This window comes from Zingiber officinale, chromosome 11B (genome assembly GCF_018446385.1).
Source record: "Zingiber officinale cultivar Zhangliang chromosome 11B, Zo_v1.1, whole genome shotgun sequence".
In the NCBI taxonomy this organism is placed as follows: Eukaryota; Viridiplantae; Streptophyta; class Magnoliopsida; order Zingiberales; family Zingiberaceae; genus Zingiber; species Zingiber officinale.
This window is the reverse complement of record NC_056007.1, coordinates 78,198,258-78,210,270: the sequence shown is the minus strand read 5'-3', so window position 1 is coordinate 78,210,270 and position 12,013 is coordinate 78,198,258. Positions and strand designations below refer to the sequence as shown.

General features: G+C 37.3%; 2 protein-coding genes across 3 annotated transcripts; both read right to left on the bottom strand.

Annotated features, from left to right (window-relative positions):
- Positions 1-1,498: 1,498 nt before the first annotated feature.
- LOC122033584 (short-chain dehydrogenase TIC 32 B, chloroplastic-like) lies at positions 1,499-4,030 on the bottom strand. Of its 2 annotated transcripts, XM_042592645.1 has the most exons (8): positions 3,339-3,854; positions 3,026-3,257; positions 2,879-2,958; positions 2,339-2,492; positions 2,179-2,257; positions 2,001-2,088; positions 1,857-1,903; positions 1,499-1,777 (listed from the first exon to the last, which is right to left on the bottom strand). In XM_042592645.1, exons 1-8 carry the CDS (start codon positions 3,466-3,468, stop codon positions 1,589-1,591), a joined length of 999 nt encoding a protein of 332 aa, XP_042448579.1. In that variant the 5' UTR covers positions 3,469-3,854; the 3' UTR covers positions 1,499-1,588. The 2 variants fall into 2 exon arrangements, with proteins under 2 accessions (XP_042448579.1, XP_042448577.1); XM_042592643.1 differs by having other exon boundaries at positions 3,026-4,030.
- Positions 4,031-5,063: 1,033 nt separating this feature from the next.
- LOC122033580 (AP-1 complex subunit mu-2-like) lies at positions 5,064-11,756 on the bottom strand. The gene is made up of 11 exons (XM_042592640.1): positions 11,365-11,756; positions 11,081-11,227; positions 10,936-10,998; positions 10,613-10,789; positions 10,416-10,519; positions 6,460-6,567; positions 6,222-6,318; positions 6,015-6,112; positions 5,751-5,892; positions 5,522-5,644; positions 5,064-5,444 (listed from the first exon to the last, which is right to left on the bottom strand). Exons 1-11 carry the CDS (start codon positions 11,491-11,493, stop codon positions 5,346-5,348), a joined length of 1,287 nt encoding a protein of 428 aa, XP_042448574.1. The 5' UTR covers positions 11,494-11,756; the 3' UTR covers positions 5,064-5,345.
- Between the last annotated feature and the right edge of the window lie 257 nt (positions 11,757-12,013).

The following is a 12,013-nucleotide window of genomic DNA, read 5'->3' as shown; positions in this document are numbered from 1 at the left end:
TGCTTTAGATCCTAGATTTAAATTAGAAGTTTTACAAGAAATGTTAACTTTATATTATGATGCTTTAATTCCAATTAAAGATTCTTCTTCCCGATCCAATAATATTATATATAATGTTAGAATTTATTTATATGATATTTATAATCAATATTATGCAAAATATGGAACACAAATTAATATTTCAAATTCAACAAACTACTAATAGTAATTTAAAACTTACAAAAGCACAACTCTTATTAAAAGAACAAAAAACGTCAACGGGGATCCTCAAGTTCCACACGGGAACTTGAGAATTATTACGACTTCTTTTGATTTTAATGGCAAGAAGAAAATATCTTAAAGTGGTCGAAGAAGGCTCAAAGCTTTCCGCTGTGATCGCAAAAGAAATTTTAGCTCTGAAGCGGATGTCGAGCTGACGATGTGAGCCAGCATATTAGATGAACGACGATCAACTTTGTCTCCGACTCATTGGAAGCCCAAGCATTACTGGACGATTGGACCAGAGCGGAGAAAAGAATCCAAGGAATGCAACTTTCGGATGACGAAGTTGAAGATTTTGATCAGAAGGAACAAATGGCATGGGAGTGTGAATGAAATGTAAAGGATAAAATGTAAAGAACTACGGCTTTGATTCCCTAAAGGGATACGTGGACAACTTAAATAAGTGCAAGCCCTTTTTTAATAAATTTTAATTTCTAATTTTAATGTTTAATGTTTAATTTTAATTTTAATTTTATTAACATATTAATCTTGAACCGGGACGGCTTTAACTGCGTAAACCACAAGTGAACCGAACCGCGTTTCAACAGAACAGGACTGAACAGTCTTAAGCGGTTAAGTGATAAGTTGCCAGTTAATATGCCGACTCGAGAATTAATCGGTTCCGAACCGTCGAACCGTCGGTTCCGAACCGTGGTCAGATCTAGTTGGCGCGTAGTGGCTACTATCCTGCCCGGGTGTGGTCGAGGCAGCTCTGGTCGGTCCGCTATGTGTTGATGAACAGGCTGGATGGATGGGGGGAGGGGGTGCGATCGAAGTCCCTTTCTACCGGCTTTTATGATTCAGGCCCGGCCGAGAATGACAAGTCTGTTTACGCGAGTTAGCTTGTGAAAACCTGACCAATAAAGTCAGGTCGAGCTTCGCCTTGATGCACACGTCCTGTCGCAGACCTGATTTCCTAACCGTTAGACCCTGCCCTGGCTTTATACGTCGGATGACCCCCGGTGGTCCTACTCCGTATATTAACTGTCACACCCCCTTGATTTCTGATTGTCATGTTCTTTTGACTTTCGATGACTGAACTCCACCATCATGTACCATATCATTAGTAATTTTGAAACTATCCTTGACGATTGGATAATTTTAAAATTTTACCACGTATGGTTAGGTAAAAACCCGATTGAAGGATAGTAGATATCATCCCAAAATTAATCTTCTCTGTATAATCTTTTAGATGTTTTATTTGCGGAAACTCTCTTTCTTTTCATCAAAACTTAGCACTTACAAAATAACTCTTTTAGCATTTAATATATATATATACCAGGTACGGAAAAAAGACTTGCAAAACAGCCATCAATACTTGCTTCATTTAAGTCTCTTTTTTCATCTGCAACACATGATTTAGAACCAGTGAGTGCGATTTGCGCCACAGAATCTGAGCTGCAATCTCGTTGTTTGCTAGATTTGAGCAAGAGCTCTCATTACAGTCGGCAAAATATTTTCCTGAGACACCAACTAATTGAGGGCTCAAAGCAACGTAGCAAGTTGTTGCTGCTCCCTGCAGCCATGATTTAAACAAAGAACTAAGCAGATTTTTTTTAAAAAAAAATAAAAAATTAAAAAATTAGATATCCCACCTGTGGTGTTGATTTTAGTAGCCTTGCTGCAAGGAAAAACATTGAATCTGTAATGGATGATAACAGAGTTAGAACATCAATAGTCATTTTTTTCATCTCAAGATTCTTGTTTTATGAACATTTCCATCTAAGTATTGTTCAAACCTGTAATCAAGCCTTTGTGATCTCTTATGATTCCAGTTTTCACTATCCCTGGATGCAATGCGTTGATTGTTAACTTTGCATTTCTTTCCTGCAACGCCTTGATTGTTAACTTTGCATTTCTTTCCTGCACAAATTAAATTGACTAAAAATCTTTTTTATTTTTTTTATTTGCACATACTCTCAATCTTCTAGCAATTTCTTTGGCATGCAGAATGTTTGCCAACTTGGACTGTGCATAAGCTACTGTGCCATTGTATCTGCAGGCAAAGAAGAACCATTGTTTCCCTCCAAATTGGTGCGAAATAAGTGAAAAACTTAAGCTAAAACTTCTTTCTTACTCCTCCGGATTTAGCATGTCAGAGAACTTGAATCTTTTCCTTTTCACCCAAGTGTGGATCACTGATGACACATTAATAATCCTCCCTTCGGTTCCTGTTCTTTCTGATGTCTCAATCATTCTTTCCAGCAAATTTTCAGTAAGTAGATAATGACCTACAGAGACAGATTAAAACCTAATGAGACAAACTAAGACTAATTCCTTTTAGTTTCAAACTTCAAGACTGTAATTATGTGGCGTATACTTTTGTTGTCAGATAAATGTTCTCAATGCACACGAGCTCTTGCTCTTTCAAGGTGATGAATTAAGAAGGATCATGCAATAGTTTCACTTTCCTTTTCCTTTTATCACAATTACTGCCACTCTGCAAAGGGAAACAGAGAGAGTGCAATTGATGCTCATGATATGATTCGTTCCTCCTTTTTCAAGTGAACAAACAAAATGGAGGCCAGATGGGAGTTGCCAGGGATTTCGACTCCAATTAATAATTTAGTTTCCGAATTCAAAATTTAAACTGTACATGCATTCATGCATGGCTTACCTAAATAGTTTGTAGCGAAGGTCATCTCAAACTTGTCCTTGGTGAACTGAAGCTTCTTGCAGTATTTCCCAGCATTGTTTCTGCGCAGTGAAAGAGTAAGCTTCATAATCTACGATGTGCATGATCAGTGAAGAATTGGTTACTCACATGAGGATGTTGAGCGGCAATCGAAGTGACAAAAAAACAGAGCAAAATCTCTGGATGGAAGCAAATGAGCTGAGATCCATCTCCATCAGAAGAATCTCTGCGTCTGGAGTTTCCTCTTGGATCCATGCTTTGACCTCAGCAGCTCTCTTGAGGTCCCTCGCAGGGATGACCAGCCTCAGACCTCTCTTCGCGAGAACTCTTGCAGTTTCTGCCCCGATGCCTGAGGTTGCTCCTGTAGTCAAGCAGCACTCGAACCAAACAAAGTGATCAATAATCATGCAAATTTTGCTTGAAAGAGATGTAAATGAACTACCGGTGATGATCGCGGTGAGATTGCGAGGGTTTGGAGAGTAAATGTCTTGTGAGACTTGCTCAGCAGTGACACTGGATCCAAACCCGCTCGGCCCTGCTAAGCCTAGCAAATACCTCAGTGTTTCTCTCATGGAGGACAACACATACTCACAACTACACTAGCTTCGCCATTTCCTCCCACCCTTTTTATGAGCCATGCACGACTAGTTTATAGAGACAAGAAATGACGTCTGTCGTATGAAAATTCAACCCTAGAGGATCGTGCATGCGCCAGCACTGGTGCAGTAGTTCGACCCCGAGCATGATGATGGCTGCGTGTTGGATGGATTGGGGAGGAAGGAAGCATTGATGGGGACTTCTCAAGGAGCAGGGGTGGACACAGGGGCCCCCCGGGTCCTCCCAGTGAAGGGCAGGCTTTAGCTTGCATGCTGGAATACAGTAGCAGCACCCGAACGTGCCCCACTGTCACCATGCAAATGATTCAACTCCATGATCAAGGTTTTCCTTGCCATGCATTTCCTGCAGCACTGGTCATGGAGGTATTAATGGTTCAGTAATCTGAAGCTTATGATCTGATACTGAACAGTAATGTGGACTTTTGGGTATGTTAAAGTTCTTCTCTGTCTTATTATACTTTATTTTGGCTTCATTTACCAACAACTCAACAAAAAGAGAACTAGAGGGGGGTCTCCAGCTGAGCTTGTCCCTAAAAAGTTCAGAAATCCATTGGACTAGTTTAGAATGGAATCATTAGGAGCTTTCTTTTTCTTTCAGTGAGCTTTTTGGCTGATCTGATCTCCTCACCTATAGGGGATATATATTATATTGTATTATACATAATTAAGAACTAGACAACAAGATCCAGTGATGCTAACTTGGTCTGCATTTTGAGCCTGGATTTGGGGGCAGCTTCAAGCTTTTCTTTTTTGCAATAGTCAATAGATATAGAGTTAGTAGTCAAACTTATGTTAAGGGATTGATTATAGCATATCTTTAGAAGGCTTTATTAGAGCATAATTAACTTAATTTCAGCTAAAAAAACCAAATCCCCATTAAAAAGTTGGAATCATTAAAGGTAGTAGTAGCCTTTGTTTTCATGAGTTTAACTTTGTTGCTTTTGTGTTATGACAGTGATGTGATTATCTAGGCACCTATTAATATGTTTAGTTTTTTCCTTAATTGTATTTTCCTCTTCTTATCTATTTATTTTTATATTTTAATTATTTTTTGCATATTCAAATGACATTAAAGGGGAGCCTTGGCGCAACGATAAAATTATTACCATGTAATAAAAAAATCACGAGTTCGAATCCTGAAAACAATCTCTTACAAAAAAAAAAAACAAGGATAAGATTACGTACAATAGATCCTTTCCCGAGACCCCGCATGACGAGAACTTCATTGATCGAACTGCCTTTTTTTTATATTCAAATGACATTAGAAAATATTAATTAAAATATTTTGTCAAAAAATGTTATAGATAACTATTATGATCAAATTATATAAGACATTTATTTAAACTTGTGGAAACGTGTTCAGCGTAGGTCTGATGCAGAACGCGATCAGAGAAAGCACATGAATAACAAAATTATGCCTGATATTAAATTAAGAATACATGCATACTCTAGCTTGAACGAATCTACTATCAGTTTCCTGGCAAGATTGTTTACAAGATGTTTCTTTGTACATCAAGCAAGAGATAATCATCTTCAAGAACATCTATTACTGACACAAATGGAAAAGAAATCGGGAATAATTGTAATCAAGCTATCAATACATTCAATTAAAAAGAAAATGAACAGTGATCTAGTGATCATTTCGAACAAGCATTGAATCCTTCCGACACTAAACATATAGATGCTAAATCAAGTGTAAAACACAATATTGCTGATTGCAACTCTGCTGTATTTCAAAGAGAAAATTAATAAATCTTCATACTTCATGTGAATCCAAGTAATAAAAGCTTGAAATCTTGAACACAAGTGCCAAACAGCGTACAAATGGGTTCTTAGATGAGTCTCAGTTCATATTCCCCTGCCATTGTAATGTATCTCACCCAGGGGAGAGCTTGGTATCCGCTCTTCTCGATGATTTTAAGATACCGAACCTAAGCAATCAATGGCATTGATGCATTAACCATAGGTTTACATAATCCAGTAAAGAAATTGTGGAGGAGACAAGTACCTGTATGCCAGAGACAGTGAAATACGGGATCTCGAACTTCACACGTATAGGAGCCTTTTTCTCTGGAGTTGCCTCTTCTGCAGCTATACTCGGAAGACTAAATTCTGCCCTACACATGTATTCCTAAGTATTGAAAAGGAAAAAAAAAGTGTCGTCATGAATACATGCACATTACTTCACAACAATTGGCAGCGTCCTTAATTTATCTAACAAAAGAAATTGCCTCAACCTTGCCGCAAGAAAAAGATTTTACTTTCCAGGCCAATGCGTCCTTTTCAGGAGCAGATGACGCAGAACCCATGGAAGTCCGAATGTTGGGATTGGTGGCATCCGGAGGTAGAGGCAGCTCAATTTCCACATTTGTAGCCGTGATGTGTGGCAAGGAACAGGTAACAGAAACTCTTCAAAATTGAACACGATGAACTCGCATATGTAAAAAGTAGAATAGAAGGCTATCAGCTATGATAAATCACGAAGAGCAGTGGGATAGCACCTCCTTTCCTTGAACTGACTTCTTGCCTTAATTGTGATCTCAATGCGACTTCTTGAGTGCCTCTCAACTTGAGCCTCCACCCAGATTGGAGGCTTTACCTGAAAAGATCAGAACAATAAGTATACAGGTAACATAAAGAACATCTAATAAAGGAAGACCAAATTTTCACATTTTTCTTTTCAAGCAAAAGCATCAATCACTGGTAACCTGAGTGCTGAGTCTGTATGTCATCAGGTCAAATGACCCATCAGGCGGTATGAAGGATATTGTCCTATCATTCTCAAAACGTGCCAATCGTACACACCTTAAATTACAGTGTAAAAGCCTCAGTACTCAGATAAATATTGTCTCTACGATCAGAACAGTCAAGCAGCCCTCTCAATTTTTCTTTAAAGAAAGGAAAGAGAGAGAGGGATAGAGAAAAGAAGGATAAAGGACCGCTTACTGGTGAAACTTTATATCATCTAAGTCTATAGCTTTTCCCTTAGTTGTCCGCCCTTGAGCTTCCAAAAGTACCCGATCATTCAGCCCAAGTTTACATTCAGGCATTCCACTGCATAAATGGTGTATAATATGTTATTTTACATTTCAATTTCTCATATATATGATTCTAGTGGCATGATATTCTATTTTCATTCACCATGCGAAATACTATTAGATGTGTAGAAATGTTGGTGCAACAAAAAGTAATCAAATGATTTAGAATTTGTGGCTCAGTAATAATGATGAAAAACACATTCATGTCATGTTTTAACATAAAAACAATTGTTCATGATGAGCAATTGATGAAATTATGAAGAGGCAACGGATGTCATTATTCGAAAGATCCATTTAAGGAAGTAAGCAAGCAATAATAAAATGTGCAATCATTTTGAAGTACTGACCCTATTGTTCTCACCCTGAGACCCATTGCTGTACAATTTTATTATGATAAGCAAACAAAAATTCCATACAAGAAGAAAGACCAAGCTAAAGCATACATTCAAACAACTATGCAACCATGTTTGTCAGACACTAAGATCTTTACGAACTTCAATTGTAAAATATGGTAAAGAACTTAGCACCAAACTTTCACCTGGAATGTATCTAGTTATCTACTAGTGAATTGTATATAGGACAAAGTTGCAATAAAACTAATTATTTTAAAGGACAACGTGAAAACTTATACTGAGGCAAGCAAGAAACATAAAACTGAACAATAGTATTTGGCATAGCTATTTATAAATGCATGATCAACTCAGAGTATTGGTGCAATGCAGGCAAAGAAGGGGGTAAATGAAGAGTGTCAGTATCAAAGGTTGCAGGAACAAGATAGTAAGTCTATTAAAGGGGGATTGCTACAGGTGATAGGTATAAGAAACATATGCAAGTATAACATTTAAGACAATAAGGGAAGTTTAGAGGCAATGATGAGATATCAAGACAAAGATGCTGTACTGGTTGCCTTGAAAGAGCAAAAATAAGAGAGGTCTAGAAACCTAAAGAGCAAGGTGGAGAAAACCGAGTTATACAGCCAACAGAGTCAGAAGCTACCCAGCTATTGGTCAAGACACATAGAAAAAAGATTAAAAAAACTTCAATTTCATAAGAAGATAATTTCCATCTTAAGAATTGCTAGCATCTACTTTATAAATGCCTTGATAAAATTTAAAAAATTGAAACTGACAAACAGATTGAAACACTTATTATTGAAAATTGATATCGTTATGATTCCATTCAGAAATTTTCAACCTTCCATATTGAAGTGAGAATATGCTCATTGCACAAACTTAATTTTATAAAAGTTCATGACAAGAGCAATATAGATAATCTACCAATCAAACAAGTCTTTAATGAAAATTCTATACTGATTGTGTAAATTAGGTCTATAATGAACTTATAAACTCTCTAATCAATCAAATCATAAATTGTGCCATGACTAGATCCAACAGGAAGCCTACTGGCTACATTTTTTTAATGAGGATCCTTTATATGTGAGCAAAAAAGTCCTATTGTTTAAATGGAGGATATTGGTCTTTCCCATCTCTTCGCTCGAGCAGACCATGATGACAAAACACCACCAATTTCCCTCTTTAGGGTGTTATTAAGAAAACTGGATAAATTACATGGTCAATGGAGTATAATTTGCAGATTCAAAGTTAAACCTGAAACAAACAGGGGGGAAAAAAATACAAGATTGTAGAATAAGGAATATTTCATTCAAGTAGCTCAGTAATAGATACATAGAACCTATTACCTATATACAGGAAATTCCATGTTTGTCAACAGAAACATAAAGATGGCTCACCATTTAGCAATCTACACAATTGAAGCCTTCACATTGTTGAATCAGGCCGTATAAATACCAAATATCCTTAAATCTAAACTTTATTAACCTTACAAATCTATGACCCACAAATTTTCTTAGCTCATCAATCAAGGACAATAACAGGTTTACATCTGCAGATACTCCATGCAACACCATGAGTATTGAAGTTGCAAATTTGAAAAAAAAAAGAAGTGTAGAAAGTTAAGGGCACACTAAATCTCATCTTAGTTGACCAATCTATATGCTTCAGCATTAACAGATTTAAAATGCACCCAGTGGCCGTAGGGAGTGCCCCCCATTCCTCCTATCACCCTAAATCCATTAGATTTTTTTAGAGTTAATTATATGCACTCCCTGCAGTTTATTGGTATTCCATATACCCCCTTTTTTCTAAAATGTCAACTTCAGTCCATAATTTGGCTTATTAATTCAAATTTTACACAAATTATATCGAATTGTATTTTTGACTAGATATGATGAAATTTTGTTTTTGAGAAAATTGACAAAAAAAAAACACTAAAATTATACAATGAGTAACTAATGGCCATGGGACCTTGAAACACTTAGTGTCCTAAAAACAGTATGATGCTGCAATATTTGATTACCTCGTAGCTATAATGAGCACAACATCTAATTAATAAGTTGCCCAAATTTTATTGAAAATTTTTTATGCTTCTCGGGACAAACATGAGTAATAATCCACAAGAGGTGTTTAAGGAATAGCGGTTAGTGAATCATCATGAGTTCATGACTATTAAACATACCAAGTAATATTATGGAATTTTACCCTTTGTGATTTGTTACTGACATAACAAAAATACAAAATAGCAAATCAATTACATCTATCCAATAGCCAAAAGAAAAAGCACATTAGTATGAGCTTATGAATGACCTTGATCAGAGCATAGTTATTTAAGACATGAGACACCCAAAAGCACAAAGACGCTATGGGGCCTAAGGCACACAGTGCAAGGTGAGGCACACGCCTTAGCATAGTAAGACACTATAGGTATAAATTTTTACAATTCAAACATATATAGAGAATTTATGCCAAAATATTTCACTAACAAAACTATAGTCTATAAAATATTAAAAGATAATGTAAATATAAAATTCATAGCAAATAAATACATTATACACATAATTCAAATAACAAAAAAATCAAATATCTAAATCATCAAAATTTTCATCATCTTCTTCAATCAATCATCATCATCACATCATGTTTTAAATTTGTGTAGCTGAATCTTGATCGGTTACTTCAAGACCAATTTCTTCCTCCTCTTCATCAATAAGTTGACTTGTAGAAGATCTTCTCTTAGTTCCTTTTGATGTAGTTGCCCTTACTTCTTTTGAAGAAGATGAAGCTCGAGATCTAAAACTATAGGCATGCTCACCAACTCCAAAAGCTCGTGCAACTTCACTCCAAGTCAAATTATCATCATAAGTCATTTTATTTATCAGTGTTTTCATTCAACTCCCCATCAACCATTCATTGCTATTGTTTATATCGTTCAAAGAAATAGGATCGACAGTGTCACACATATCATATCGACGTCTCAAAGCCCTATTATATTTAATAAAAACTAAAGTATTTAGTCTTTTTTGCTTCAACCTATTTCTTCTTTTGGAATGAAGCTTCACACAAAATAAAAAATTATTTTATATTTTATAATAAATTTATTTAATATTTCTTTAAATATTTATACTTATGTTCAAAATCACTCTAGTTTCATTCACAAGTAGAGAAATAAATGTTGCATGTATGCTACATAATTAATTAATTAATTAAAAGGGTAATTAAAGGTATGCATTGAGATTTTAAAATATTTTTTAGGCATGATTTGCATCTATACATCTCGCTTCAATGAGGCGAGGAAAATCGTGCCTCGAGCATGCTTGTCACCTCTCACAAGGCGCGCGCTTACGGCGACAAGGCGCAAGAGGCTCACCTGGCTACACCTTGTGCCTAGGCATAGCCAAGCAAGCGCCTTTAATAACTATGGAACAAAGAGGAAAATGAATGATCTAAAATATAACAGAACCTAGAGAGAAGAATTTAAATGAAGTGAGAGAAATAAAACATAGTTCACCTCAAGTATGTTCTCATCTTCAACGCTCCGACAACATCAGAACGGATAATCTGTCCATTGCTGTTAACGAGAATATTCACGCTTTCAACAACATCCAAGAATACCTGAGAAATAAAGAATATGTTCACACCTTTACACAAGGATCATTTGATGAATAGTGACGAACAGAACCAGCAACGAAGGAACACATGACCTACTTCATTTTTCTTGTATCGAATGCCTTCACTGCGCCATGACACTGCATTTGTGACAGCCATTGGAGGCCTCTGTACGACTTCCATCCTATACGCATCTGTCTTGATGAATTCACTCAGAATCTTAGCTTCAGTGTACTGAGGGTAACCAAAGTCCATCATCTCATCAAGCAACTCGTACTGTCCACAATAGACAATTCGATTTCAATGTGCAGGATATGAAAGGAAAGAGATAGAAAAGAAAACCCCATCCTTGTTCATCGAATTGCGTCCGGCACCAACAAGACCAACTCAGAAAACAAGAAGAAAAAAAAAAAATCCCTTACCACAACTACAAAATTATCTCTCAAGGATTCTTCCTCCAATTCCTCGAAATAATGTTTAAATACCTGCATCGTCAATAATTCAAAAATAGATGAAGAAAAGTCGTATGAGAAAAGGAAGTTGCATCGCTAATAAAGGAATGATCACATCAACGACGCGATGCAGGAAGAGGAGGATGCTAGCAGCATTGCAATTCTGCCTCGCAGCTGTCATTAGAAAGACATTATTGTGCTGGATGAACGTATAACTGATCCCACCATCGAACACCACAGGCGAGTGTGACTCCGGGTCTCCCTGTAACGCCAAAGCAGGAGCTCAAGTTTCCACTTTTGCACCAAGAGCGAGCTGGGCAAGCGAATTCTAGAGTTCCGAAACGGATCTAGAATTATGGAATGGGGAAAGAAAAAATTGGGATATGGAAAGGGAGTCACCTCCTTTTCGATGAGCTTTGTGAAGAAGCGCTCGGCCTGTACTGCGGAAACGTCCCCGCGGTAGTCCCTCCAGATGAGGACGCGGCCCTTGATGTCGAGGAGGAACAGCGCGGAGACGGCGCCCGCCATGGATTCAGCTCGACAACGAGAGAACTCCACAGATCAGAATCGGATCGGGGGCAGAATCGAGGCTCCAGATCTGGCGTCACATCCCATTTCCGGGACTCCTGAGGCTGAAACTCCTCTGTCAAGCAGCGATCGAAGAAGAGGAGAGACCGATCGAAGAAAGAAGAGTAGGGAACGATGCGATTAGAACGGAGAAGGACGGATGAGATCTCGGGAAGCCGTCGAAGCGCTTGCTCTTGCTCTTCTACTTTTGGGAGATGCAATGCACGAAGGGGTTCATGCACCGGTCCGCAACGTGACTCGATCGATCGGGAATTAACCGAACCGGAACTCGAACTCGACCGGATGTCCGCAACAGGATCGTGCCACCAAAGTAAAATTGTAATTTTCGAGTAAATTGTTATATATTCTTTTCGTCGATAATTATTTTGAATATAAAAGTTTATGATAAAATTTACCGTACGTTAATTCTATTTATTTTATCGTTGATCTTAGACAATGGAAATTTGTATTTAAAGACAAT

What these genes read in the sequence shown, in the direction of transcription:
- LOC122033584 (XM_042592643.1), bottom strand. Translation starts at nt 3,468, where the DNA reads ATGAGAGAAACACTGAGGTATTTGCTAGGCTTAGCAGGGCCGAGCGGG. An exon ending in TTGCCGCTCAACATCCTCAT is followed by an intron (nt 2,959 to 3,025) that starts GTGAGTAACCAA and finishes TTCACTGCGCAG; the next exon opens with AAACAATGCTGGGAAATACT. An exon ending in AAATTGCTAGAAGATTGAGA is followed by an intron (nt 2,089 to 2,178) that starts GTATGTGCAAAT and finishes AAGGCGTTGCAG; the next exon opens with GAAAGAAATGCAAAGTTAAC.
- LOC122033580 (XM_042592640.1), bottom strand. Translation starts at nt 11,493, where the DNA reads ATGGCGGGCGCCGTCTCCGCGCTGTTCCTCCTCGACATCAAGGGCCGC. An exon ending in GATGATATAAAGTTTCACCA is followed by an intron (nt 6,319 to 6,459) that starts GTAAGCGGTCCT and finishes CTGTAATTTAAG; the next exon opens with GTGTGTACGATTGGCACGTT. An exon ending in AGTCAGTTCAAGGAAAGGAG is followed by an intron (nt 5,893 to 6,014) that starts GTGCTATCCCAC and finishes CTTGCCACACAT; the next exon opens with CACGGCTACAAATGTGGAAA.